This window comes from Phalangium opilio, unplaced genomic scaffold, assembly GCF_054372755.1.
Source record: "Phalangium opilio isolate 3A_F unplaced genomic scaffold, DU_Popi_V2 ptg000017l_1, whole genome shotgun sequence".
In the NCBI taxonomy this organism is placed as follows: Eukaryota; Metazoa; Arthropoda; class Arachnida; order Opiliones; family Phalangiidae; genus Phalangium; species Phalangium opilio.
The window spans coordinates 11,322,243-11,349,807 of record NW_028324151.1 but is presented as its reverse complement, the minus strand read 5'-3'; the positions used below and the strand labels follow the sequence as shown (position 1 = coordinate 11,349,807).

Here is a 27,565-nt window from a genome sequence, read left to right as displayed (position 1 = left end):
TGAAAAAAAAAATGAAAAATGAACAAAGCAGACGACGCGGTTTTTCCCCGGGAAGGAGAAGCTTGGTGTGGACGGTTACAATTGCAATAAAGCCGATAATGTGTCACCTTTCACATTTGATGCATCAGAAGTCCAGGTGTTTGAAACTTTTATTCAACAGGCTAGCTTCGGAAAAACTTTCACACAGTGAAAATGCAACATTTTTAATAATCCAAGGATTTTTCAGTTATTTCAAGAATTTAAAAATTTGTTCAGCCGACTAATCTCCCTTGGCGGTGGTGGACTTTGTTTGTTACAAAGGAAATTCGAAAAGAATTTAAGTAAAAAAAAAAGCCAAGGCACTAGTCATGCTGATATTCTTCAAAAAAGTCTACTTGAAACCGGAAGAAAAGGCAGAAAATTTGGCTGATGATCTCAAATCTCGGGACGAGGGATTTTTATACTTTTTGAAACCACGATTCCGAACGTTCCTATTTTATTTTGATTGTCTTATAAAACATTATCTCAATTTTCTCAAACATAAAGAGTTTACAGTTAGTGTTCATTCCTTAGTGACTAACAACCGCTGACAAATGGTTTCCAATTTCAGGCAATTTACACCAAAGTCATTGAAAATTTAGAACTACAAGAACTTGTTTTCAAAGAGCTTAAAATACTCATTCCAAACGAGCCATTAGTTGAGGAGTTTGGGAAAAATCTCATAAAAAAGATGATGAATGCACGTTTCGGAGATCTGGTCTATTCTCAGATTAAGAACAACGATGAAAAGAAGTTAGGAAAAGGAGGCACCATGCTTAGAACCGAATTATTCCGGCTTCAAACCTCAAAAGCTGAATCTAATCAAAAACCAAAAAAACTACTTCCTAAACAAAAACCACCAGCAAAAAAGATAAAGAGAGCAACAAAGGATAGGGAACTCCCCAGTAAGAAGCAAGATTGTACGAGACTTAACCCTACCAAATCCTCCAAATTTGTTGAGTAACAAAAAGCCTAGATTAACTCGTGTAAGGGTCAAAAATCCAAAGTCAGAGATTCTGATCCACTAGAACCAAGTAACAAAAATTTCAAGAACACTTCATGTCATAACAAGTTAAAATGTGATGATGGTCTAGTCTCAACGCTGTGAATAAGTCAAAATATTTCTAAATTTAACACTGTGATATTGCCAAATATTAGTCCAGATAATTCGTGTGAGGGCAACAAACCCCTATTAAAGGAAATGTGATACGTCAGTAGGTAGAAAATGCGGATTCAAATTCAGTGGTAATTAATGGTATCGTTGGAATCGACGGTTTCGTCGCCTTTTTTTTCTCGGTGGTATTTTTTCTGGGTGTCATTTTGTTTTTCTCTGACGTCATCGTTTCTTCTCGGCCCCATTTTTTTCCCCACGTCATATTTTTTTTTCAACGCCATTTTGTTTCTTATAGGAAATTTCTGGCATTTGAAAATGTTAAGTCTTATCGACTTCAATCCAGACCAAAGCTCATTGTGATAGTGAAAATCCCGGGCTTCAATCATTTGCTGATAAGGCAAGCAATCAAAGATTAGGTGGATATACTACAGTTATAATATATTAGAAAGTGAACGTCTTATATACTACGATATTTTGGGAATGGTGACAGACGGCACACGCTCGAATTCAAACCTTAATATTAATTAATGTATACAATTTATAATAATTGTATTGTCTTAACAGGGTGCAACGAACGCTAACATAAATAATTGTCTAAGAAAATAATTAATATGAATTATATTTATTTAAATATTCTAGAAAAACTGGAAATTCAAAAAACTTTCTTCAAAACTTTGACACGAAATTTGAAATTATTAAGCCTTTGCGGGGGTAATTTAAATCTTGGGTACAAAACCAGACCAAACCAAACTCACCTATTCTAAGCCTACCGCTTTGTGAATACTCTATTTAAATCTCATCACTTAATCCCTAAGTTGATATTTCCAAATCTTGCGCAGAAGCGGAAATGTAACGCGATCGGTCTCTTCCTGCTGTCTGTCCGAAATGTTTAGGACTCTAGTCGGACTTTGGATGTAGCCAATTGACTTGTATATTTTTTAAATAGACCGGTTTAACTAAATTAAGCAAAATTTAAGTGTGCCTTTCTCGACTCCGAATCGAAACATATGAATAATAAAAACTTGGTAAAATCTGTTATAAGCGGCATTTAAGCTTCGGATCTCTGATGAAAATGTCGTTAAATGACAAAAAAGTGGTTGAAATGTCATTAAACTACTAAATAGGGGTTAAAAATTTCATTAACTGACAAAAAAGTGGTTGAAAGTGTTGTTAAATGACCAAAACGTGCTTGAAAGTGTTGTAAAATGACTAAATCGTGCTTGAAAGTGTTGCTAAATGAATAAAAATATGTTGAAAGGGTTGAGAAAAAAATAGTTGGATGTGTTTATAAATGACTAAGAAGTGGTTAAAAGTGCCGTTACATGACTACAACATTAATGAAAAGATCGTTAAGTGACTAAACATGATGGAAAATGACGTTAAATTACTGAAAAATGCACTCTAAGAAATGGAAGTGTTAAAAACGTGTTAAAACGGTGTAAACACCGTAAAAACACCCAAAAGAGAGTTTTATTACCTTGAGTTTTTAGGGGCCAATTTAAAGTGTAAATTCGGTGTAAAATTACACTATTAAAACACCGTTCGAAATTAAACATGAAAAATTATAATACTGCGGGTTTCTTAAATAAGGTCTTTCATTTATTTTTCATTAATGTTTTAATATTAAAGTCAATACAAACAGTAAAAAAATTATTGAAAAACGTAATTGTTAAACCTTTTTTAAAGATGATATTCATGAAAGAAAACTGTTTTATCCTTTAAATAAAATTAACAAAGAAATTGGTAATCTGGCGGTGTTGTACCTTCATAAAACCAGGAGCAGATGACAAAGGAGTCTCGGACGCTAGCTTCCATAACGTAGAGGGCAATGGGATCCGCGAACGTCACGGTTATTAACGAAAATCATTACGCCAGTGCCACCTCTCGTAGGAAATTTGAGCTTTATTTTCCAACCAATAGCGTGGCTGCAAAGTCTCGAAAGGAGATCTGGGAAATCGCGTCTGGAGCCTCTCTTTAAAATTACGTATCGTCTGCTTATAAGTAGCCTAGGCTTAACGAGTATTAGAGTTAAAAAATGGATTTCAACGGCTTTTTAATCTTTTTTTTAGACTAAAATTGATAATGAAAAGCCCAGCGAGTAACGTATGTACATTATTATAAAACTAAAATGTGTTTCAGTTATTTATTTCTAAATTTCTTCTTGAATTAAATGATAGCTACAAGAGGTTGGGAAAAGAAATCACTCACGATCTTTTAAAGCCCAAAAAGTAAGAGACAGTGATTTCGTTTCCAACCTCTTGTAGCAGTCAATTAATTCAAAAGAAATACGGAATATTTTGGCCCTAAAACACATATATAACGTTGTGTTTCGGCATCTTTTAAAACCTTGCTTTTATCTTTTGAAAACCCGACCCCAATCATTCCAGTGGGCACAAATTGTTAATTAAGCCTTACCTGGGTTTCTCTGCTAGTTTGGACTTAATTTGACTATTTAGTAGGTTTAAAGTCACAAAATGTAGTCTTATCTTTTATCTTAATACCAACGGTTACAGCTGTTTGAATAAAGTAATGATATTGTGTATATTTATGTCGCGATCGGATAAGACGAACCTCAGTAGCCACCGTTACTCCGTTATTACAAAAACATTCCCAGCAGACTGTGGTGCCAGATATAATCCACCAAAAGCATCGTCTGCTATAATGTCTGATAGCGCCTCTATGGCAAACGATACCGCTATAGGGTGCCATTGCCCTCTATATTGTGGAAGCTAGCGTCCGAGACTCCTTTGTCATCTGCTCCTGATAAAACTATGCTAAACGTGTTAGGCGACACTCTTACAGGTGTTAAGCGATACTCTTAAAAAACGAGACTAGGTTAGGTACTGGCCTCAAAGTAGGGCCAGCTTGAGAAGCCAAAGTGGGGAACTTGCTTTTGTGACATGTTTTATCATTATTTTGAGAAAAATTAGAGTACTAAATGGATTTTTGTTTGTAAAATCTGTAGTTCAAATTAGATTAAAGGCGTTTCTGGTGCTCGAAAAACTCTTAGTGAAAAGATATTATTAAATTTAACAAGAACGTCTATATCTACTGTTTGAATATTATAGCTTCCAAAACTAATTTAATACCCTATGCATTTGTACGAATTGATAACTTTCTGCCTTTTTCAGAAGTTTATAAACCCGTATAAAAGACTTTATATGCAACAACCCTCGCTTAAAGAGGTATAGTTCTGCATGTGAGAACTTTCCCCCCTATAGGTGATGAAGTTTTCTCAAGATGGAACCCTGCTAAGAATATAGCATTAATTGCTAATAATACTGCGGAATGGCGGATAATCAAAATTTGATTAAACAGGAAAACCATACGCGATATTTGAATTATGCCTCATGAGTGGTCAAAATGTAGCTACTATTGTGTTTTTACGTCATCGGTTTTGCTCTTAAGTCTAGGAAAAGTACTAGAATTTCTACTACTATCCTACCAAAAAATCTCCCACTCTTAAAGGTGTTACGCGACACTCTTAAAGGTGTTACGCGACACTCTTGAAGGTGTGAAGCGACACTCTGAAAGGTGCTATGCCCCACCCTTTAAGGAGTTGCATAACACTAATATGAGAGTAAAAATTCACTTTCGGTGCGATATAAGAGTTAAAAAGGTGTTAAACTACACCTCTGTTGCACAATTTTATACTTATCTTTGCCACCAATTGCTCAAATAAGTGTTATTAAACCCTTTCAGGGGTGTAAATGAACACCTGTAACGGTGTCAAATTTGGACCCATATAAACTACTTTTAAAGGTGTTAAAGCACACCCCAATTTCTTAGAGTGTGGTTAAAAGTGTTGATAAATGACTAAAAAGAGGTTGAAAGTGTTGATAAATGACTAAAAAAGGGCTGAAAGTGTTGATAAATGACTAAAAAGAGGTTGAAAGTGTTGATAAATGACTAAAAAAGTGGTTGAAAGTGTTGATAAATGACTAAAAAAGAGCTAAAAGTGTTGATAAATGACTAAAAAGAGGTTGAAAGTGTTGATATATGACTAAAAGTGGTTGAAAATGTTGATAAATGACTAAAAAGAGGTTGAAAATGTTGATAAATGACTAAAAAGAGGTTGAAAGTGTTGATAAATGACTAAAAAGTGGGTGAAAGTGTTGATAAATGACTAAAAAGGGGTTGAAAGTGTTGATAAATGACTAAAAAAGAGGTTGAAAGTGTTGATAAATGGGCTATTTAAACCTCGGGTAAAAACCAAACCAAACCCAACCTATCCTAAGCCTAACGCACTACCAGAGGTGGATTAGGGGAAGTTATGAACGAGCCATAGGGCTCACTGTGGGGGCATTTTATTTACGAGAGAGAGGAAGAGGAACGGCTGGGTGGGTTAAAATTCCTCCCCTCTATCAACGGAGTAAGATTAAGGTCTCTACCTGGTGGATGTTAAGAGAAGTAACACGGGAAATTGAGAAAATGGCCTCCGAAGTTAAGCTTCAAAACTCTTCGCGACCTATTATGAGTATTAACAGCTCTAAAAGTTATTAAGAAGTATCAACTCAATGTAATTTTTATTTAATGGTCAAACAAAATATGAGAAATAAGTCTGTAGGTTGTAACATAGATAAAAAAACCGACAAAAAGTAGCGAAAAATCGGAAAATATGGCTAAGCCTTTGCCGCGCTTTAAAACAGTTTCAACCCAGTGCTTGACTTTAATAAACCCCGTCACAATACCACCAAAGAAATCGGATGTTAAACGGAAAGGTATTTACCCTGCTTTGAAACTTAAAAAATGGGCCACCAACGCTACTCTAGTTTCAGAGGAAGTCACAAAATAGCTGAGATCATTTTTTAATTGTTCTATTAACTTCTTAATAATGGGAAAGTCCGCGCCTCCCGACGATTGTTCCATTTCTAACTATAAACGACTCTTGACTGAGCAAGCCTTGTACATCATACACTAAAGCAGACGCTATTTTCCATCCGTTAGGTGGCAATATCGTTACCCTGCTATCCTCGCGAATTCTCTCTCATTTTGGGGGGGGGCTTAAAAATAAAGAGTAGCTCTATGTTCCCCCATCGCTTTTATAAAGCATTTGCCCATCCAGAAATTCGGCCTCTTTCGTAACTTCCCCTAATCCACCTCTGGCACTACGAATACTCTGTGTTAATATCTACGCCTACTCTAAATCTCGAAGTTGACTTTTCAAGTCTGGCGCCGTACGTTTCTTATTTACATAATGATATTTTCAGTATGTTTAGTATTCTTGGCGGGAAATTTGAATTTCCTCAATAGTTCCTATATTTTACGTGTCTTTAAAATAAAGTCAGACAGTATGTTTTCAGGACATTAAAATGAAGTTTCTGTGATAAAACTAGAGGAGGAAGAGAATTACAACGGTATAAGTGCGATTTCTAACCAACACAGATTAAATCAATGCTTTAGAATGCAAATTAAGCGTAAATACGAACCGATAATGACTCCGATATTAGGATTGAATGTGCCATGTCTAACATATAAGAATAAACTCCTACAACTTGTCAAACTCGTGGTTCGGACTTTAAAACGGCATTCTAGTTTTAACAGGAGCAGATGACAAAGGAGTCTCGGACGCTAGCTTCCACAATATAGAGGGCAATGGCACCCTATAGCGGTATCGTTTGCCATAGAGGCGCTATCAGACATTATAGCAGACGATGCTTTTGGTGGATTATATCTGGCACCACAGTCTGCTGGGAATGTTTTTGTAATAACGGAGTAACGGTGGCTACTGAGGTTCGTCTTATCCGATCGCGACATAAATATACACAATATCATTACTTTATTCAAACAGCTGTAACCGTTGGTATTAAGATAAAAGATAAGACTACATTTTGTGACTTTAAACCTACTAAATAGTCAAATTAAGTCCAAACTAGCAGAGAAACCCAGGTAAGGCTTAATTAACAATTTGTGCCCACTGGAATGATTGGGGTCGGGTTTTCAAAAGATAAAAGCAAGGTTTTAAAAGATGCCGAAACACAACGTTATATATGTGTTTTAGGGCCAAAATATTCCGTATTTCTTTTGAATTAATTGACTGCTACAAGAGGTTGGAAACGAAATCACTGTCTCTTACTTTTTGGGCTTTAAAAGATCGTGAGTGATTTCTTTTCCCAACCTCTTGTAGCTATCATTTAATTCAAGAAGAAATTTAGAAATAAATAACTGAAACACATTTTAGTTTTATAATAATGTACATACGTTACTCGCTGGGCTTTTCATTATCAATTTTAGTCTAAAAAAAAAGATTAAAAAGCCGTTGAAATCCATTTTTTAACTCTAATACTCGTTAAGCCTAGGCTACTTATAAGCAGACGATACGTAATTTTAAAGAGAGGCTCCAGACGCGATTTCCCAGATCTCCTTTCGAGACTTTGCAGCCACGCTATTGGTTGGAAAATAAAGCTCAAATTTCCTACGAGAGGTGGCACTGGCGTAATGATTTTCGTTAATAACCGTGACGTTCGCGGATCCCATTGCCCTCTACGTTATGGAAGCTAGCGTCCGAGACTCCTTTGTCATCTGCTCCTGGTTTTAAGCAAAGTGGAGAAATAGGCTTAAAAGAACGACTCAAGGACTGGGCTCATAATAGTAGCCCCATCGTATTAACGGATGTTAATTATGCTATGTTCACACTTGCACAGGAGTCGGTTGACAACTCGTTTGCACAACTAGTTTTGAAGTAGGCTTTATTACTATATTCGAAGCGATTTCAACAGCCTCGTTTCACATCTTAAGACGCTTCTGTTGGTTTTGTCTGCTAAGGCCGGAGACAATACCCTTATCACTATCAAGTTCAGATATTGCAATTTTTCTTCAATTATTTTTACTTATTTAATCCTTAATCACTATTTAATTAAATCAGCGGATTTTACTGTTAATCGATCTATTCCATCTAAATTATTTGAAAAAATTACATATCTACGCTTTTTCAAGAACAATTCCATTTTCCGGAAACTCATTATCATCATATCATGAAATTAATTATTTTGAAGGGATTTAGTTTCGATGCTCAATAACTTGTAGTTCAAGTACAAGTACCGTTACTAGAACAAATACAAGCACCGGTGCAAGTACCGGTACAAATACAAGCACCGGTGCAAGTACCGGTACAAATACAAGCACCGGTGCAAGTACCAGTACAGGTGCAAATACAAGCACCGGTGCAAGTACCGGTAAAAATACTAGCACCAGTGCAAGTACCAGTACAGGTGCAAATACAAGCACCAGTACAGGTGCAAATACAAGCACCAGTGCAAGTACCAGTACAAATACTCAAACCTGCTTTTGGAAGGCCATTAACTTTGAAAATGGGATGAAGTGGTTATAAAATATCTACTAGAAGAAAGTCACTCTTGTTGGTTAACAGATGCAAGCTAGTGCTCATTGGCCCTTGGGTAGTTTAGATCATAATGCCAGTGAAATGTAGTAGGGTAGTTGCTCCTATCTGGTTCGATACTGGAAGTAAAAGTAAAAAAATACAGTTATTGACTATTTATTTATTTATTTTTTTTGAAGTTCAGCTTAGTAATTTTCGGTTGCGACTTGCGCGAAGTATAACAATGGCTAGAAGTGACTTCGGTAAGGAATGAGAAGATATTCATGAGGAATATCGTTTTTTAAGTTTAAAGGGAAGAAGAGTCGACTAATACCGTCTGGGAATTATTTGAAGTAGTTGTCGATGTTCAATATTACACTAAATGTCTATTTTGAGAGCGATAAATTAACAGAAAGTGTGGAAATACAAGAAAACCAATTCCCTATTACTCGATAAATACTTGAAACAAACTTTGCAACCACTCGATACTCGTTTTGAGTACTCCATACTCGATAAGGGAAAATTCAATACTCGAGACTCGACGCGAAACTAATAATTCGAGGCTCGCACAGCAAAAATAAATGTGGTCTATCATGCCGCAAAGCTATATCTCCTGGCCTTGGATAAGATCATGACTTGTAGTTGAAACTTTGAATGAAAATGTATTGAAGCCCCTATAAGAGAAGGAGAGAAGGGGACCGTGCCTCTGACAAATTTCTATCCGAGACTCGTGTAAATAATTCTGTGTATTTTTATAATTATTTTTAAATTTGATGTAAATTTATTTCACTATCTCTTTAAAAAATTATTAACACTATCCCTTTAACTAGTTCAAAAAACCCTAACACAAATTCTCAACCTTTAATCCGAACTACCCCGCCTACTACTTTCAAAAACATCCCAAACTGTCCCTCTTTCTTTAACCCTTTCTCCCTACCTATATTGATGCTATCACAGGTAGTGGAAAGTTTTGTAAAATGTTCCAAAAAGTGTACCTTATTTTTTTTCTTATAACCTGTAAGCCCGCTAATCGGCAGAATTCTCTCGGAGCCCAAAGAAAAAGGGCTTCTCACCAAAGAGCACAAAAAAAAATAAATATTTGTTAAAATGAAAAAAGTTGCCTAATCTTCTAAATTTTTCAGTCGGTTTAAAGCATGGTTTTCATTTGACCGAAAAAACTACTTTGCAGCTAGACGACAAACGTCATATTTGTTGTTTACGTTGTCGCCCAGCGTTATAGCGTTTTCACTTCGCGTAGTTCCCGCAAATAATGGAACCAAGGCTTAACAGATAAACTGAACACTGCACTTATTGCGGTCCATCTATTGTCTTTCTTTTTTGCAATCTTTGTTTCTAATATCATACAGATTTGTATTGTTCCTAACCTCTTCAATAAACCTTTCAGCATTGAACTTCGGCATTTTCAGGGATTTGTACTAGTAACGGACTCGATTAAGATCGAAATAAATAAAAAGATGGCGGACCGCGGACGGCCTCTTCCGAACACGCGTGGTCGAAAATGACGTCACGACTATAGCTTATTGCTGATTGGCTCGCGCAGAGCGTTAACGTTGAACGCGGCGGAAAAAATAGAAAGCTAATATCGCCACACTCAACGTAATTTCTGTCCAGTGTAACTAGGTTTTTTTCGGTTGTCGCTTGACGTCGGGCGAAAAGTTGTGATTTACGCCAAGTGAAAACCATGCTTAAAAGATAAGATAAAATCAAATCAAATTAAGCTCTCCCAGCTAAAAAATTAAACTAAAAATTAAAATAATTCCCCTAATCGGAAAAGTTCTAAAAACAAAAGAACAAAATCTACATGGTGCCGTCGAAACGTTGGGATTAAACGAACAAAATTACCTTTGGATTAAATTTAAGTGCGATTACTAATCAATCGAGTACGGTTAAAATCAACCGGGAAAAACAAACGTGGAGGGTTATTAATCAACCCGCGGTTCAAAACATTAAGATTTAACAATCGGTTCGAAATTAAAGTGAAAATAAAGGACTAAAGGAACAATATCAGTGAAAAATAATGGCGGACGAAAATCCGACGGATGCTTCAGCGAGCGGTAAAAACTCCGAGGGATCGGGTAAAACAAACCCATCGAAAAAATCAAACGCAGCCGTGGAGTTTGTCAAATTCAAGGCGCTGAGAACACTGGCTCGCACTAATCTAACAAAAGCTACTAAAACAATGGATCAATTATTGAGCGATCAAAATACACCAATCGAAGAAATCGAGGACCAGCTAACGTTCATGCTAACTAGGGAAGCAAACCTAATTCAGCTGGACGAATCAATCCTGGGACTAATGACCGACCCGAACGTTATAGAAAAGGAGGCTATGGAAATAAACAGTTATTACGAAAAATACAACTTCGAGTAATTGAAGATCAAGGCCCAACGCATCGTAAGGAAGGCCAACAGAGCCAACGCTTCGGCAACAGGATCAGTAAATTCATCAAAGGACACGGCCAACAAAATCACCGTCGTCAGGGAGGAAACCAGCAGACTACCGGCGTTAGTCCTACCTAAATTCTCCGGGGACTTCACGGAATGGGCTGGATTCTGGGACCCTATTATCTACGGTCCTTTTGGAGGAAATTCGATCCGAATCTTTTCATTCGGAGTCAATTTCTCCGAATGAAGATAAAACGTATTCTGTAAGAACCTTATCCTAATCATACGGTGATAACCTCTCCGAATCATTCGGCGGCCGAAAGAGATGGCCGAATCGAGCATTCGGATATTTTACCGCCTCTCTTCCCTCCATTAATCTTAGATTCCCGGAACTTTCGCCGGAGTTTTCTAGTATTTTTCCCGGAACCTATTTGCTGGCACCTTGGCTGCGGTTCATATTTTTATTTAGTATGGCTGCTTTGTTTTTTCAACTCAAGCTTCATCGTTTGCGATTTGAACATGGTAATCGCATTGCCCGTCGCGATTTACGAGTTCAAACTTCAAAAGGTTTTTCGAGACTTAAAATCAAGCGTGGGCAAAATTTTAGGTTAACGCGGGAAATGGCTTTAGGCCTTGGCGGGCCTTGGCGAAATTTACAAGTTAGACCGTAGATCGACGGCTTTTTGGTAGATTTAAAGGTAAAAAAACGTCGTTGAATTTTTCCTACATTTAAGGGATAATTTCGCGAGATCCAATTACTTAACATAGATTTAATTGTTCATTTTAATATTTTTCCTACCCGGGCTTGCCACCTATTTTTGAACAATTGAATCAATTATTAAGTTATTATCAATAATTGCCAGATTAAATTTGGTTATTTCGTTTAGCATCTATTTAAATTATTAAATTTTGGTAGGTGTGTAACCATTGATAGAGGGCTAATGATCTACATTAATGAATTTATCATAATCTCACGAGATCCACACAATTGGATTATAATTTGGGATTAATTAATGTTGTTATTCTAGGTTCTCATTGCCTCATATTTAACCCTACTAAAACTTGCGATAAGTTTCCAGCAAAATTAAACGTATATTAACTGTTGTTTAGCGTGTTCTTTAATACCCATTTTAAAAGAATATTATGAAGCAATTTAAGGATAAATAATTTTTTAAATAAATAAATAAATAAAAAAGGAAAAAAGCACTTGGTTCTATCTTAAGAAAAGAAATCGAAAAAGAGAAAATTTTCTTTGTATTGAATGTGTTCCCAATACAAAGACCATTTCCCAAAATTTCCACTCCTTGGGAAAAACCAAAGTTTCCATCCCTTCAATTTGAAAGCGCGCCAAACAAAATTGTCCAATAAAGAAAAAGTGGGCGTCAAAAAGTACCACGTGGCTTAAGAGGAAGTGACATCCATTTGGATTGAGAGAAAATTTTCGAAGTACGATAAGGATTGGGGTTAGAGAATAGGGTTTTTTCGGTCCACTCCGAATGAGCCCGATCCGAATCATAAGGATTCGGAGTGATCCGAATGATTTTCGATTTTTAGAGAATAGCCTCCCAGGACCCGTTTTGAGACCACCTTTAAGGACAAGCCGAAAACTAGCAAGGTAGAAATGTTTAATTATTTGTATTCCTTATTGGATGGTGAAGCCAAAGAATCCTTATTTGGCATGAAAGCTAGTGATGAAAATTATGATGAGACAGTTAAAACTTTAAAAGAGAGATTTGATAGAACAGATTTAGTTATCCATACTCATGGAAGACGATTAATGAATTTAGAGCCCGTGTCGGACTCGAGCGATACTAAAGGCCTACGTAATTTATATGATAAAATACAATTAAAAGTAAGATGTTTAAAAGGTTTAGGAGTAGATGCTACCCTAAGTGGCACATTTATTTGCCCCCGTTTAATTGAATGCCTACCTAAAGAAATAAGGTTGGATTATAGTAAAAAGCATGCTAAAGATGGTGATTGGAATTTAAAAGCCTTCACCCAGTTTTTACAAAGTGAAGTTGAAGGTCGCGAAACGTGCGCGTTACTCGGTCTTAATGAATCGAAAAACAAAGAAAGACCACGCCACCAAGAATATCGCCGCGAAAACTCATATCAAAATAATCGTTACGAAAACACGCGAAACAACAACACCCTAGCGACCAACGGGCTAAATTATGTCCAAACATCAAACGCGCTTATCACCAACGTTACACCACGAAGCGTATTCTGCATTTTTTGCAAGAACACAGAGCTTGCGTCATTTAATTGCAAGAATTACACAATGGAGGAGAAAAAATCGACTCTACGCGATCAGAGAAGATGTTTTATCTGTCTGAAGCCAAGCCACGACGCCTGGAGATGCGATTCTCACTATCAAAATTGCCGAATTTGCAGCAAAAGGCACAATCAAGCCATCTGTGAACAAAATGAAGCCCACAAAAAGGAGCCAAACAGACCCGCAACCACAAGCGAAACACAAAACATAACCACAAATACCATCTTCGACTATGAGAGAAGAAACGTTCTCTTGCAAATCGCCCAAATTTTGATTAAAAATCCAGATTACCCAAGAAACGAAGGGTCAGAACCTTTAAAACTGGTTTTAGTCAACGGAAGTCAAGGCACGTTCATACTGAGCGAGGTAGCGGAAACATACCAGCTTCCCGGTCATAGGAGAGGCAACCGTTTTGGTTAGCGAATATGGAAACCAGGCCGCCGTGGAGAAAAAGAGAAAAGTCGTGAGGATAACCGTCGAAAACCTCTCGGACCCTGGAAAGAAGATCGAGGTGGAGGCCGTCGCAGTGCCATTCATTTGCCGCGCGCAAACCCAAGACTGCCAAGAGATCAGAAATTTCATAGAGAAAACAGCAGTAGTACTGGCGGATGATCCGAGAAAAGAAGGTCCAAGTTCCTCAAAGATTAGCCTATTAATCGGAGGTGATTACTATTGGGACATAGTAAGTGGAAAAACGGAAAGACTCCAAAACAAACTAGTAGCCATGGATACAATCTTTGGATGGACCATAGAAGGCCCAATGAGCTCCCCCCAAACCAACGTCAAAAGAGTTGAAGTTAGCAACAATTTAATCATCGTGATGACAACTAAATGTCAAGATGCCGACCTGACGAAAATCGTTCAAAATTTTTGGAATGTTGAATCCATCGGAATTCAAGCGAAGCCTGAAAAATTATCAGAGGGAGACGACGTATTGGAAAGGTTTGAGAGAGACGTCCAATTTTATCAAGAAGAAGGGCGTTATGAAGATAAAATCCCATGGAACACTGAAAAGGAAATCCTACCCGATTATTTACCAATGGCGACCAAACGCGCTACCAGCTTAGCCAAGAGATTTAACAATAATCCAGAATATTACCAAGCCTACAAGAAAATTATCAACGAACAACTCGAACTTGGAATCGTAGAACCTGTACCGGAAACAGAACAAACAAGCAAGCCGGGCACGTACTACATGCCACATCAAGGTGTCAGTAGAGCAGATAGTACGACCACAAAATTGCGAGCTGTAATGGACGGGTCCGCCCACGAAAATGGCCTCCCGTCACTTAACGATTGCCTATCAAGTGGACCAAATCTCAATCCGGATTTACACTTGCTACTTTTCAGCTTTAGAACGTACCCAATCGCCATAACAGCCGACATAGAAAAGGCATTTCTACAAGTATCTCTAGCTAAAGAAGAACGTGACACTTGCAGATTTCTATGGGTCAAGGAAGAAGCAAATGGAAAGGTTTTGGAGAACGACTTCACCGCTCTGCGAATGAAGCGCGTTCCATTTGGCGTTACATCAAGCAGTTATTTGCTCGCCGCTACGATCAAGCATCACATTTCCAAATACGAATTTACCGACAAAGAAGCCGTAAACACTCTCAGTACCAAGCTATACGTCGACGATCTAGTTGGTGGAGAACACACGATCGAAAGCGCATTCTCGCTCTCAAAACGAATGTCGGAAATCCTAAGCGACGCAAAAATGAACTTAAGGAAATGGCAATCCAACTCGCCAGAATTACGTAAGATGTGGGGAGAAGCCGCTGCTACCCCTAACGCAGTCACGAAATTTGAGGTTCAAGCACCAAGTGATCAAAAAATCTTAGGACTACAATGGAATCCAGTGTCTGACAGCTTTAGTTTCGACTTATCAAATCTAATCGAAATTTTAAAGGACATCAAACTGACTAAACGATACGCACTTAGCGCCGTATCCCAGATATTTGACCCCATCGGAATCCTAACCCCCTTTACTGTTGTGTATTTAAGTGAGACACATTTACATTGGGTAAAACAACTTTTATTTACATTTATGGCTAGTTATATTTTACAATTACTACTGTCTTTATGCTTCAACTGTCGAGATCCCAAGTGATCCCCCGTTATTCCCGCCGACGCTTATATATGTATAAGTCTTGTTTTTTATCTACTTTATCGCATCTTATCTAGCTCTATTATTGGCCTCCTAGATACACAACATTACTTTCCCCTCTTTTTGAAAATGAATTGTGGGAACTCCATCTCATATCTCAGCGGTTCTCTTCGGGTTCTTTGCGGACGTTGATCTTTCAACCTTGACGCTGCGCTATCCTCATGCGTATCCCGTGTTGATCGTGAATGACTTTCCTCTGGTTGCGTTTGCTCTATAGAAACGCTTTGTTGACCAGGTGCTGCTGGTGCTGTTTCCGGCTCGACTGGGTTGGGAGATGCGATGAGGGTTGGTTGGACCGGATTCGCCTTTTGAGAACGGCTAGACTGGATTATGTGTTCTGGTGTCGTTTGAACAGGATTCGTCATCTGTGATTTGCTCGACTGGGCTACGTGTTCTGACGTCGATTGAACAGGATTCATCATCTGTGACTTGATCGACTGGGCTACGTGTTCTGCCGTCGATTGAACAGGATTCGTCATCTGTGACTTGCTCGACTGTGCTGATTGAATGCCTGGAGTCCATGTCAAATCTGATTGAATGTCTGGAGTCCATGTCAAATCTTCCTTCCTTGTTGTAGTTGCTGGCGTGGCCTTCACCAGCAAAGACCGGGGTCGTACTTGATTGCGATGTCTATGAATCGTCGTTGTGGGTGTTCTAATGGCAAACATTACTTGTCCTTTTTTGGATTCGATGGTTCCTGGCAACCACTTTGGACCGTTCCCAAAATTCCTTGCATATACGGCGTCGTTGACTTGATATGACTGCTTAGATTTACTGCCTCGTCTAGTTTCCTCAATGGTTGCTGAGTCGGAAATATCTGGACTGTGTTGAAATCGACTCCTCGGATGGCATAGATCAATCCGCGATATGATGGATCGTCCAAACATCATTTCCGCAGGAGATAGACCCGTTGCTGTTGGAGTTCTCCGATGATTCATGAGAATTCGTGACAATCTTGTGTGAAGGTTTCCTTTGCGAAAAGTGCCCATTCCTTCATTGATGGTGTCTATGGCCTCGCTTGAACCTCCACCGATCTTCTTTAGGCTTGTTTTTATGGTGCGGACTGACCTCTCCGCTTGGCCATTGGACGCTGGGTGGTATGGCGCTGTACGAAGGTGTTCGATTCCGTTCTGTTTGGTGAACTCTTGAAAGTCGTGGCTTGTAAAACAAGGGCCGTTGTCGGTTACGAGGACCTGCATGATACCATATCTTGCAATAATCTCTCTTAGAGCCGTCGTGACCGCCTCAGTTGATGTGGTCGATGTTATTTGAACCTCTATCCATTTGGTGAATGAATCAACTATAATGAGCAGGAACTTCCCTTCGACCGGGCCGGCGAAGTCTACGTGAACCCTCTGCCACGGTTTTGTTGATTCTGGCCACGGTTGGTGTTGGGATCGAGGCATGGGAGCCGCTTCTTGGCAGATTGTACATCCCTTGACCATTCTTTCAATGTCATCATTGATCTCAGGCCACCATATTCTTGACCTTGCGACAGCTTTCATTCTAACGATCCCCTGATGAGAACTATGCAGCTCTCTCAACAATTCTTGTCGACATGCCCTCGGGACTACAACTCTGTTCCCTCGTAATATGGCTCCATTGTAATTAGATAGTTCCGAACTCAGCTTCCTGTAGACTTCTACCTCTGGTGACATTTTTCGTGTAGGCCAACCGCTAGACATGTGTTCCCGGACTTGTCGTAGAGTTTCATCCATTCTGGTATGCTGTTCTAATTTTTCCGCGGTGATTGGACCTTCGTTTAATTCCTTTACTAACAAGACGTACTCGGAAGGTACAGGCGTTCTTTCAACTGATGTGGGAAGACGCAACCTGCTGAGCGCGTCAGCATTTCCGTTCAAATTCCCTTTCCGGAAACGTATTTCGTAATTGTATGCCGATAATAGTAACGACCATCGCTGGATTCTTGCTGCCGCGGTCTGGGGAATTGGCTTGTCATTTCCCATCAGCGTTAACAATGGCTGGTGATCTGTGATAAGGAAGAATTTCTTTCCATATAAGTAGTCATTAAATTTAGTTACCCCAAATATAAGAGCGAGGGCCTCTTTTTCCAGTTGGGAGTAATTCCTTTCTGCCTTTGTGAGACTTCTCGATGCAAATGCTATTGGTTTCTCTTCTCCATCTTGCACATGGGAAATGACTGCCCCTATGCCAATTGGTGATGCATCGCAGGCCAGGTGCACATCTTTGGCTATGTCGTAGTGGGTTAGTACTCGTGATTGCAGAATGGATTGTTTCGCATCTCTGAATGCCGTCTTCTGTGATTCGCCCCATCTCCATGGTGTTGCTTGCTGGAGTAAATCGTATAGTGGTGCTAACATAGTGGCGTTGTTGGGTAGAAATCGCTGATAATAGTTTAAGAGACCAATGAAGGAGCGCAGCTGGGCGACGTTTTCTGGGTCGGGCGCGTTTCTGATGGCATCCATTTTGTCTTCGAGCGGATGTAGGCCAAGGGCATCCAGCTTGTGTCCCAAGAACTCAACTTCTTCTTGGAGAAATTACATTTCTCTTTCCTTAGCTTTAGTCCATTTAATCAAAGGATACCCAGGACTGAGTCCAAGGTTCGTAAGTTTTCTTCCTTGTCTTTTCCTTTTCCACCCAATAGAATGTCATCCTGGAATGGTGATACCCTCTTGTGTCGGCTTAATAACATCTCCATATGTCTTTGGAATATCGCTGATGACGATGAGATTCCCGTTGGAAGACGTTCGTATTGGAACAACCCTTTTGTTGTGTTTAAGACTGTGATTTTCTTTGATTCTTCGTCGAGCACCAATTGGTTGTACGCCTCCTTCAAATCCAACCGGGAAAACACTGTACAGCCTGCCAGCTTGGAGAAAATGTCTTCTGCCCGTGGTAAAGGAAATATCTCTGTGTTGACGACTGGGTTAGCTGTAGTCTTGAAATCTCCGCAGATGCGGATTTCGCCGTTGCTTTTCTGTACCGGTACAATCGGGGATGCAAACTCCGAGAATGGTATACTCTTGATGTTTCCCGCTTTCTCCATACGTTCTATTTCTGCCTCCACTTTGTCCTTCAAGTGGAACGGTAAGCTTCTTGGTTTGCAGAATTTCGGGACAGCATCCTTCTTGACATGGATGTGAACTTTTACGCCTTCGAGCTTTCCCAAACCGGGTGAGAACAGCGTTTCATGTTTTTCCAATACTTGATCTAGGGATAGAGCTCTTTGGGTCAACTCTAGGTGATTTACCTGGATCACTGGTTTGCAAATATTCAACGATGAATATAGCCACTTCCTTCCGCACAGATTCGGCCCGTCCCCTTTCACCAGAAGCAGTGGTAATTCAGCTGACCTTCCCTCGAAATTCACATCGACCCTTGTGCGTCTAGCGATGTCTACTGGATATCCGGTGTACGACCGTAGTTTCTTCGAGAAAGCTTGGACTTCTTGTTGATACGGCAGCGTCCTGAAGTGGGCCTCAGTGAGCATGGTATGACCCGAACCACTATCTACTTCGAACGGTATCTTCTTCCCATTTATCACCAGCCAATCGGTGTCGGGTGGTGGTACATCTTCGTAAAAAAGCATTTATGGAAATTAGGCCTAGTGACAGAAATATTCGAAGGTAGAGACGGGAAAGTTAGATCATGTATGGTTAGGACCTCAAATGGAAGTTTAATTAGAAGGCCAATTCAATTGTTGTACCCTTTGGAAATTGACGCGATCTCTGTACACAATAATTTAAATGACTAAAATTTAAGCATCAATCTAAAATTCTTAAAAAACTGAAACAAAATGTAATTAATTAAATTGTCAAAAGCAAAAAACAACATTTAAAACCAATTATCAACTGGAAATACTATCGTAATAATTCTGTGTATTTTTATAATTATTTTTAAATTTGATGTAAAATTATTTCACTATCTCTTTAAAAAATTTGTAACACTATCCCTTTAACTAGTTCAAAAAACCCTAACACAAATTCTCAACCTTTAATCCGAACTACCCCGCCTACTTCTTTCAAAAACATCCCAAACTGTCCCTCTTTCTTTAACCCTTTCTCCCTACCTATATTGATGCTATCACAGGTAGTGGAAAGTTTTGTAAAATGTTCCAAAAAGTGTACCTTATTTTTTTTTCTTATAATCTGTATGCCCGCTAATTGGCAGAATTCTCTCGGAGCCCAAAGAAAAAGGGCTGCTCACCAAAGAGCACAAAAAAAAAATAAAATATTTGTTAAAATCAAAAAAGTTGCCTTATCTTCTAAATTTTTTCAGTCGGTTTAAAAGATAAGATAAAATCAAATCCCAGCTAAAAAATTAAACTAAAAATTAAAATAATTCCCCTAATCGGAAAAGATCTAAAAACAAAAGAACAAAATCTACAACTCGTGCTCTATTCGCGACTGAGCGTTTCTAGCTTAGGGGCCATAGCTAGGAGGATATAGGGGTTAAAAAAAGCGGGGTTTTCATGCTGGCTTAGGCCTTTGAAGCAACGCCGCCTATATTACGTGTTCACTGCACATGTAGAGATATTTTTTAATTTTATCGGGCGTTAATTCGACCCTCCTACAGGCTTTAATCCACCTTGAACACTTATGTAGTACAGTTTTTGGTGTAGTAAAAGAGTAAAAAACCGTTACCTTTACTTCAGATTTATCTAAGAACCATAATTTACCATTAATAAAAAATAAAATAATGATAAATTTTCCGTTAAAGCACTAAAAACTGCAGCGCCATTAACAAAAATTTAAACAAACGACGCCCGATGACGATGAGCGCGGAACAAGGTGCGCGGCTAAGAATCTCCCAGAACGGACGATAATCGTAAACGCGTTTCAATGGGAAAACGGGCAGTCGAAGACTCCTTCACCCCTATATCCTCCTAGGCCATAGTACTGGACTGTTGATCGGATGGTCCGGGGTTCTACTTTCCGGCGAGGAACAAAAAGTTAACAAGGCGACCCAAGGGCCCGTAATAGTAGCCACATCGTACGAGTGAATAGCCCCTCTATACCCTACCCTAATGAGTGGATAACCCCTCTATACCTTACACTAATGAGTGAATAGCGCTATATTAAGAAAATCCCGTCAGGGATTTTCTATTTATACTCAATCCGAAATCGTAATGTTAAACTCTATGGAGGTTAACATTATGAGGTGGAAACATTTTTGCGAGTTAGACCCAAGGTTTCGCGACCAAGGGGGTACACTTTTTTCACAGCATAACTTTACAGCACTAGCAAAGGCTGAAAAGGTATAGTATCTCATTTCTCGTAGTGTTAGGTTAACTTGGCCTTTTTTGTATAGGTTTCAAATAAAATATTTTTAAACCACGCGCTAGCTCACGCGCCAGCACGTGCTGCATCTCGCGCTTAATTTCAATATTTTGATACTCTAATTAAGTTCACGTGATTTTTTTTTTAACTTTTTGGGCCTATTTTTTGTCTTTCTGAGCCTAAGGTTAAATGATCACAAAGAAATAGTTGGAGAATTTTTATAATTTTCACATGGTTTCAACGAATATTCAGCATGGTGTGTTTTTATACAGTGTATTGTATTATCCGATCATTCCAATTTCCAAATGTAAGTTACGATTTAGTGAAATACTATGTAATTAGTCTTAAAAAATTGGACGATTGAGTTTGACTATTCCAGAACTAATAGAAAAAGGGAGCTTAGATTGTCGCGTATGAAATTATATAGAATCTGTTCCCGTAAAAACTTATCCCTGTCAAATAATTAAGGCGAAAAAATACATATTGAGCTTTTAGCATATTAATTTTTCAGGGTGGAACAGATAAGAAGAACACTTATTTCTAGTAAAATGTCGCTTTACTAGAACTACACCTAAAATGAGGTCCCTCATTCTGATTTGTGGCTTTAAAAGCAGTGTCGTATTTTTGACATTTATCACACATTCAGAAAAGGTGTTCTTATATGTTTGTTGTTACATCTTGTATAAGTTTTAAACTTCAATTCGAACTCGAGTCATAATCGTCCTTGATTTAGCTCTTTGTTCCGAAACGCCGCATTTATACCCGTTTTTGTTGTAAAATTTCTAATCATAACAAATGTCTGAACTACGCAATTAAAAGCAAATTTCTCATAACGATTAAACTTCATTTCAAATTGAAATACATATAATAATTTCTAGTTTCTGGCCCTTTGTGGGTTTGAAAAAGTGTCGCGGATTGTGTATAAATGCAGTTTTTTAAGGACTGCGAAGCAAAACTCGTTTTTGTATAATTTTATAATGCTTAAATAATTTACCGTGCATAAAATCAGAGTGAATAGCCCCTCGATCCCTAAACGGTGATAAAATTATCACCCGTATAAATTTACTTATGCCGTAATTGTAATATTCCGGCGAATCGAAGAACAGATAGTTTTAGTGATCATCCCCTCGATGCGTTTACAACATAGACTTATGCCGATGCACACTTATCGCTTCTTATAAATTTCTAACATGAACTTATGATCAGAAGAGTTTGAAAGAGAAAGAATTCGGTAAAACACCCAATAATTGTAATATCCCGGTGCCTTAAGACCATTCTAAAAAGAACGTCAGTAAATGCTTGCTTTTGCTTTCAAAATTTCCCTCGATTTCTTTGAATGTTAAAATAGGGGAGCGTGAAACTCTTATTGTCGACGGGTAAGAGGAATTTTTAAGGGAGGGTATATGGTTTAACCTAACTATCATAATTTCCTTCCTTTTAAAATACGAACGAAAAATATCACCTCACCACAATTCTCTCCCATTCACTCTCCCTACAATGATGATCGAATAATTTTATACTGTCTAAGGCAGTTCTCTTTCACGACGTCGCCACCACCACCACCACCACCACCAACAGGCCAGGTCAAACTAAGACCCACGTCGTAGATATTCATCATACTATGTGGCTAAAAAATGAAATTTCTTCTTTGACTTAAGTTTAAAACTCAACCCAAAAGCATTTTCTCTCGACGTTCAAAAATGACGAACGAAAACTTCTACTACTACTACTACTTCTACAGGTCAGGTCAAACTAAGATCCTCATCGTAGATGTCCATCATACGATGTGGCTAATCATCGTAGATGTCCACCATACGATGTGGCTAATCATCGTAGATGTCCATCATACGATGTGACTAATCATCGTAGATGTCCATCATACGATGTGGCTAACCATCGTAGATGTCCATCATACGATGTGACTAATCATCGCAGATGTCCATCATACGATGTGACTAATCATCGTAGATGTCCATCATACGATGTGGCTAACAATCGTAGATGTCCATCATTCGATGTGACTAATCATCGTAGATGTCCATCATACGATGTGACTAATCATCGTAGATGTCCATCATACGATGTGGCTAAAAAATATATGAGAGCTATAACTCTTGCCGCGAGAGATTTGAGCACCGCTAGCGACCAAGTTTTAAGTCTGACTAAATTTATTGGTGAATTACAAAAATTGTTTGACACCTCATAAATAAGGACCATCTAACATTTGAAGGTATTAGCTGATTAGCTCCTTTCAAACAACCAGAACTCTATAGAGAGAGCAAATATTCCTCTTGAATAGTTATCGGAATATTCTCGCGGGAAAGTAAATCTTAGTGCACGGTGTACCCCACAAGTTGAGTATTCCGTGAACTAGACAAAAGCACTCCAAACACTGTTTTCTCGAAGCAACGTCGACACGTTTAAGTCCCTGTATCTTCGTTGCGGGTAAAGACCTGTTAAAGTCTGAAAGTACACCTACCAAGAGAATTTACAGTATCTAGTACTACTACCAAATTACAAGTTTGTACAAAAATATGGGATTTAGGTAGTATTTAATTTAAAAAAGAAAAATTTTAAAATACTGAAATTACAATAAAACAGTTTTTTGGTTCTGACTTTAAAAACTAGATGGCGCTGTAGTAAGAAAACATACAGAACCAATAAAGGAGGTCTACCCACATAACGATAAACTTGGCTGTACATGGGATCTCAGAATGGTTTACGGTGTAGTCCAAAGCGAAGCATGACATATCTTTACATGCTAATGTTTTTGTTCGAATTTTCAAAAACATATGCCTCGAACCTGAATCTTTTATTGAAAAATCTTTACCCATATATTTAACATGCTTTATCCCTTCCAGCCGTAATTAGGTATATTTTAAACCTGCACAACTACAAAAAAATGTATCCTTTTCCTTGAAATGACCCAAAGCCGTTTCTCATTATTTATCGTATTTTAGCTCTTACGAAAAGAGTAACACCATAGCGAGAGAGAGAGAGAGAGTGACAAAGAGAAAGAGAGAGAGAGAGAGAGAGAGAGAGTGACAAAGAGAAAGAGAGAGAGAGAGAGAGTGACAAAGAGAAAGAGAGAGAGAGAGAGAGAGAGAGAGAGAGAGAGAGAGAGAGAGAGAGAGAGAGAGAGAGAGAGAGAGAGAGAGAGAGAGAGAGAGAGAGAGAGAGAGAGAGAGAGAGAGAGAGAGAGAATGACACGTGTGCCACTTCACTCCTTGTTGGAAGACAGTGAAGTTGTTAATATCAGTTTGACACTAATGGTCTTGCCGATTTTCGTCGCGCTCCTAGCTTCCCTAAAACATTTCTATTTATTTTTTCTGTTTTTGTCCCCTCCTTCGCTCAAAGTACCACCCCTCCCATTTTGGCCACGCCTTTGTCTTAACAAGGATAGACCATAAGTAAAAATGTATATCGCAGATTAGAGCGAGAATTTGCAATCCTCTCTCAGTTTCATTTTGGAGATCGAACTAAGCTGGTCTCTTATTTGGAAAGAACCGTGCATCAAAGTTTACTTTTAAAAACGTTCGTAGCTTTCTTTCATCTACTTTAAGACCGTCATTAAAACTAGTATGTACTTATAAAAATTTCCGAGCTGTATTTTATTTTCCCATAGTAAAAGATCAATTTTGTTTGTCGAAATATCTATATATATTTTATTAAATTTCCGAATTAACTTGTTATTAAAGTGGGTTTGTAGCCAAATAAGAAATCTACAACGAAACAGAGAAACGGTTAGGACAATAAGTATATCGTTTTTCCATTTTTTCTCTCTACTGTAGGTCAGTACGTAAACTAAATTAGATTGAAAAGCTTGCTAATTTTATCTTTCAAAGTAGCTAAGATGGTTTCTTTGTAATTATGTCTGTTTTGACGTGGTTATAAACGTTAAACGGAGGAGTTAAAGAGTGCTTTGTCCTAAAATAGATCTTTCATTCAAGGGAAAGATTTCGTAGTAGTCTTCTTATTAATGAAATAGTAACCTTACTTTTACGATCGAGTAACAGAGAAGCGCCGGCTAGATGTTTAATTATACAGCGGGGAAATAGGTAATAGATTCTATAGAATTAGTTTTAGGACACCCACGCATGAAATCTTAGGAGAACACGTTTAGTGTACCACAAACTTCAAGGTATATTGTAGAAAGATTTAAACTGCAGGCATCAGCATTTGATAAACAGTCACAAAGGAAAACTCTTATAATCTATTTAAATATTAATTGAACGAAATTGGTGTGATTATATAAGCATTTAAATTCGGTTCATATGCAGATAGGATAGGATTTTGGTAAGATCATTATTGTAACTTCATGTATAAAATTTAAAAAGTTAATTTTTTTCTAATACTACTTATTGAATCATATTAAAGATCATAAAAAAGATAATTCTTGCATAAGATAATCCATTTTCCCAAATGTTGCGATTTAAAATATATAATTTCGTCAAGAGTAAATTAGGTAGGAGATAGGAATATCAAAACTCAATTTCACAGCACTTGTGATTCTTTTTTTTTCTCTCGAGAATATCTCTCCCCTGTTTTATGAGCACAAAAGAAACAGGAACGGATGCAAGTTCAGGAGATAGGCTGGTGTTCTACTCGTAATTGATTTACTCTTGACATCATCAAATTAACTGAAATATTATACTTAAATGATGCAATTGTGAAGTTCGACATTAAACATTCTTTTTTACATAAAAGAAGCCGGAATTTAGCCTTGCAAGGAGAAAAATCGCAGCCTTGGACAAAAGAAGAAAAAAACATCATGGGAAGTCGGAATTACCTTCAAAAAAACGCTTTAATTAGAGAGGTACTTGAACGATTTGTATTTGCATAATTTAGTTGTTAGTTTTTTAACACCGTAGGCTATGATTGAATTTATTTTTTTCGGTCTTTTTAGACGCTTCACGTAATATTCATTTTACTGCTAGCTATTAGTGACGGAGTACGTTCCACAACATCTGAAGTGACCTCGGCTGAACTTCCTGAGATGAGGACAAATTGCGGAACCTTGCCCTCCACTATTCACGTGACCAAGGAAGAATACAATGACCAGGGAAAAGTGGTCAGGTCCTGCGAAGGCACCGTGGCCGTCAATAAGTGCGAAGGAACTTGCGTTTCTCAAGTGCAACCTAGTGTTGTCACCCCTACTGGGTTCTTGAAGGTGTGTACTAGTTTAGTCCTGAGACATGAAGGTAAATTGGAATTAGAAACAAATGATGAACCAAATTATTTCCAATATGGAACCATTGCACCTTTGGCTAATTTCTACGCGTTCTGTGGATTTACCGTTTAAATATTTATTAATCTATGTCCAGTAGCTATGAAAGACATTTTTCAGATGTAGCCTTATAGTTTCAGGAATGCTTTTTTAACAATTCTGACTTTGTGACAGCTTTTCAATGCGTGTGTAAGTTCCACTTTGAAAACTTCTAGTACCAGAACAAAAGCTGTCTACTTGTAAATCGAATTGTTAATATGACGGATATTTTGGTTAACTTTGACCTTTAAACGAATCGCATAATTTGATGTTACTATGTATACACAAAGCTTAGATTTAGAATAATTATTTTTAGGTACGCTACACGGCGTTGTCCGGATGAAATATGAAAACCCATAAGTTTCCTTTCCATATAGACCGAAAAAATAAATAGTCTTAGTGCCACCTAGTCTTTTTTTGGAACGGAAATACGGAATTGTTTAACTACGTTATAATTCAATAAAATGATGCTCAATTAGGGGTATTCATAAAGCTAAACTGCTAAGGGTTAAGAGTAGAGCGTTCCTTACAGGCTTAGTGACTTGGGGCTCACGAACCCAACCATCAAGAACTCAACCAAAACCTTTTTAAAACCTTCCGTTAGTGTTACTGGTATCAACCATGCAGTATGGTAACGAGTTGTAGCAGTGCACGAGGAAAAATAAACAGACAAACTGCTTTCTGAAATATATATATATATATATATATTTCAGAAAGCAGTTTGTCTGTTTATATATATTACTAGCTGTTACCCGCGGCGTCGCTCGCGTGTAATAAGAACTTCCATCAAAAAGTTATAAATAAGGGGTAGATTTTACTGATGACTAATATTTTTGTAGCACCCTAGGAGCGAAGGTACTCGGCGTTGCCCGTCAGCCCGTCGGGACATTTTTATTACTTTTCACGCGGACATTATTCCATAAAGAAGGGTTTTTAAGTTTTTGGCCGCCATTTAAAAAGATGGCAACAAATCGAGCCCGAAAGACCATTCAGCCCGTCTATAGGTTAAAGGAAATCAGTGTACTAAATATTTGTGAAATCGGTTGAAACGCGCGGACTTTGTTGCGTAGAGGAGATTTTTTTTACTTATATGGGTGCCATTTTTAAGATGGCGGCGGATTGGAAAAATCTTTCGTAGTACGCGCCTACTACGTATGAGTAACGTTCCTGCAAATTTTCAGCCTTTTAGGGCACGCGGTTTGGGCTGGGCGTTGATTGTCAGTCAGTCAGTCAGGACTTTGATTTATATAGATATAGATATTTAGTAAGATTTTACTAAAATTACAAATGCTCAAGTATCGGTGTCAAAAGTTTGATTTTCGTTTCAATCATATTTACTACACAGGATTGTCAATGCTGCCGAGAATCTTGGATGCGACAGAAAGAGGTTAAATTAAACGAATGCTACGATGCCGAGGGTCAAAAACTACGGGACAAAGAAGGAATGATGTACATTCAAATACAAGAACCCGAGGAATGTAGTTGCCACAAATGTGGAACTTGAGTTAACTATATCTCAATGTGGTCTTCTCAAGCTTTCCAAGAATACCTTTAAATTATTTTCTGTTGAAGTCAGTCTGTATTTAATTTAGGCTTGTTGGTAATAAACTGTTTTCAGCTTTCATTTGTCCAATTATGAAGCCAAATAATGTATAGTAAAAATTGTGATGTGGGTCCTTTTGGCTTATTGCATTTTTCATAGTAATTACTCTTAATGGGGACAAACTATTACATATA

The 27,565-nt window shown here is 38.1% G+C and overlaps 2 protein-coding genes across 2 annotated transcripts; both read left to right on the top strand.

Annotated features, from left to right (window-relative positions):
- The first annotated feature begins 6,741 nt into the window (after positions 1 to 6,741).
- Positions 6,742 to 27,473, top strand: Pburs (bursicon subunit partner of burs). The gene is made up of 4 exons (XM_089865819.1): positions 6,742 to 7,021; positions 25,270 to 25,378; positions 25,469 to 25,732; positions 27,174 to 27,473. The coding sequence occupies exons 2-4, from the start codon at positions 25,334 to 25,336 to the stop codon at positions 27,330 to 27,332; spliced, it is 468 nt and encodes a 155-aa protein (XP_089721945.1). The 5' UTR covers positions 6,742 to 7,021; positions 25,270 to 25,333; the 3' UTR covers positions 27,333 to 27,473.
- LOC149703758 (uncharacterized) lies at positions 12,478 to 15,244 on the top strand. The gene is made up of 2 exons (XM_089867180.1): positions 12,478 to 13,480; positions 13,533 to 15,244. The coding sequence occupies exons 1-2, from the start codon at positions 12,478 to 12,480 to the stop codon at positions 15,242 to 15,244; spliced, it is 2,715 nt and encodes a 904-aa protein (XP_089723306.1).
- Positions 27,474 to 27,565: the final 92 nt, after the last annotated feature.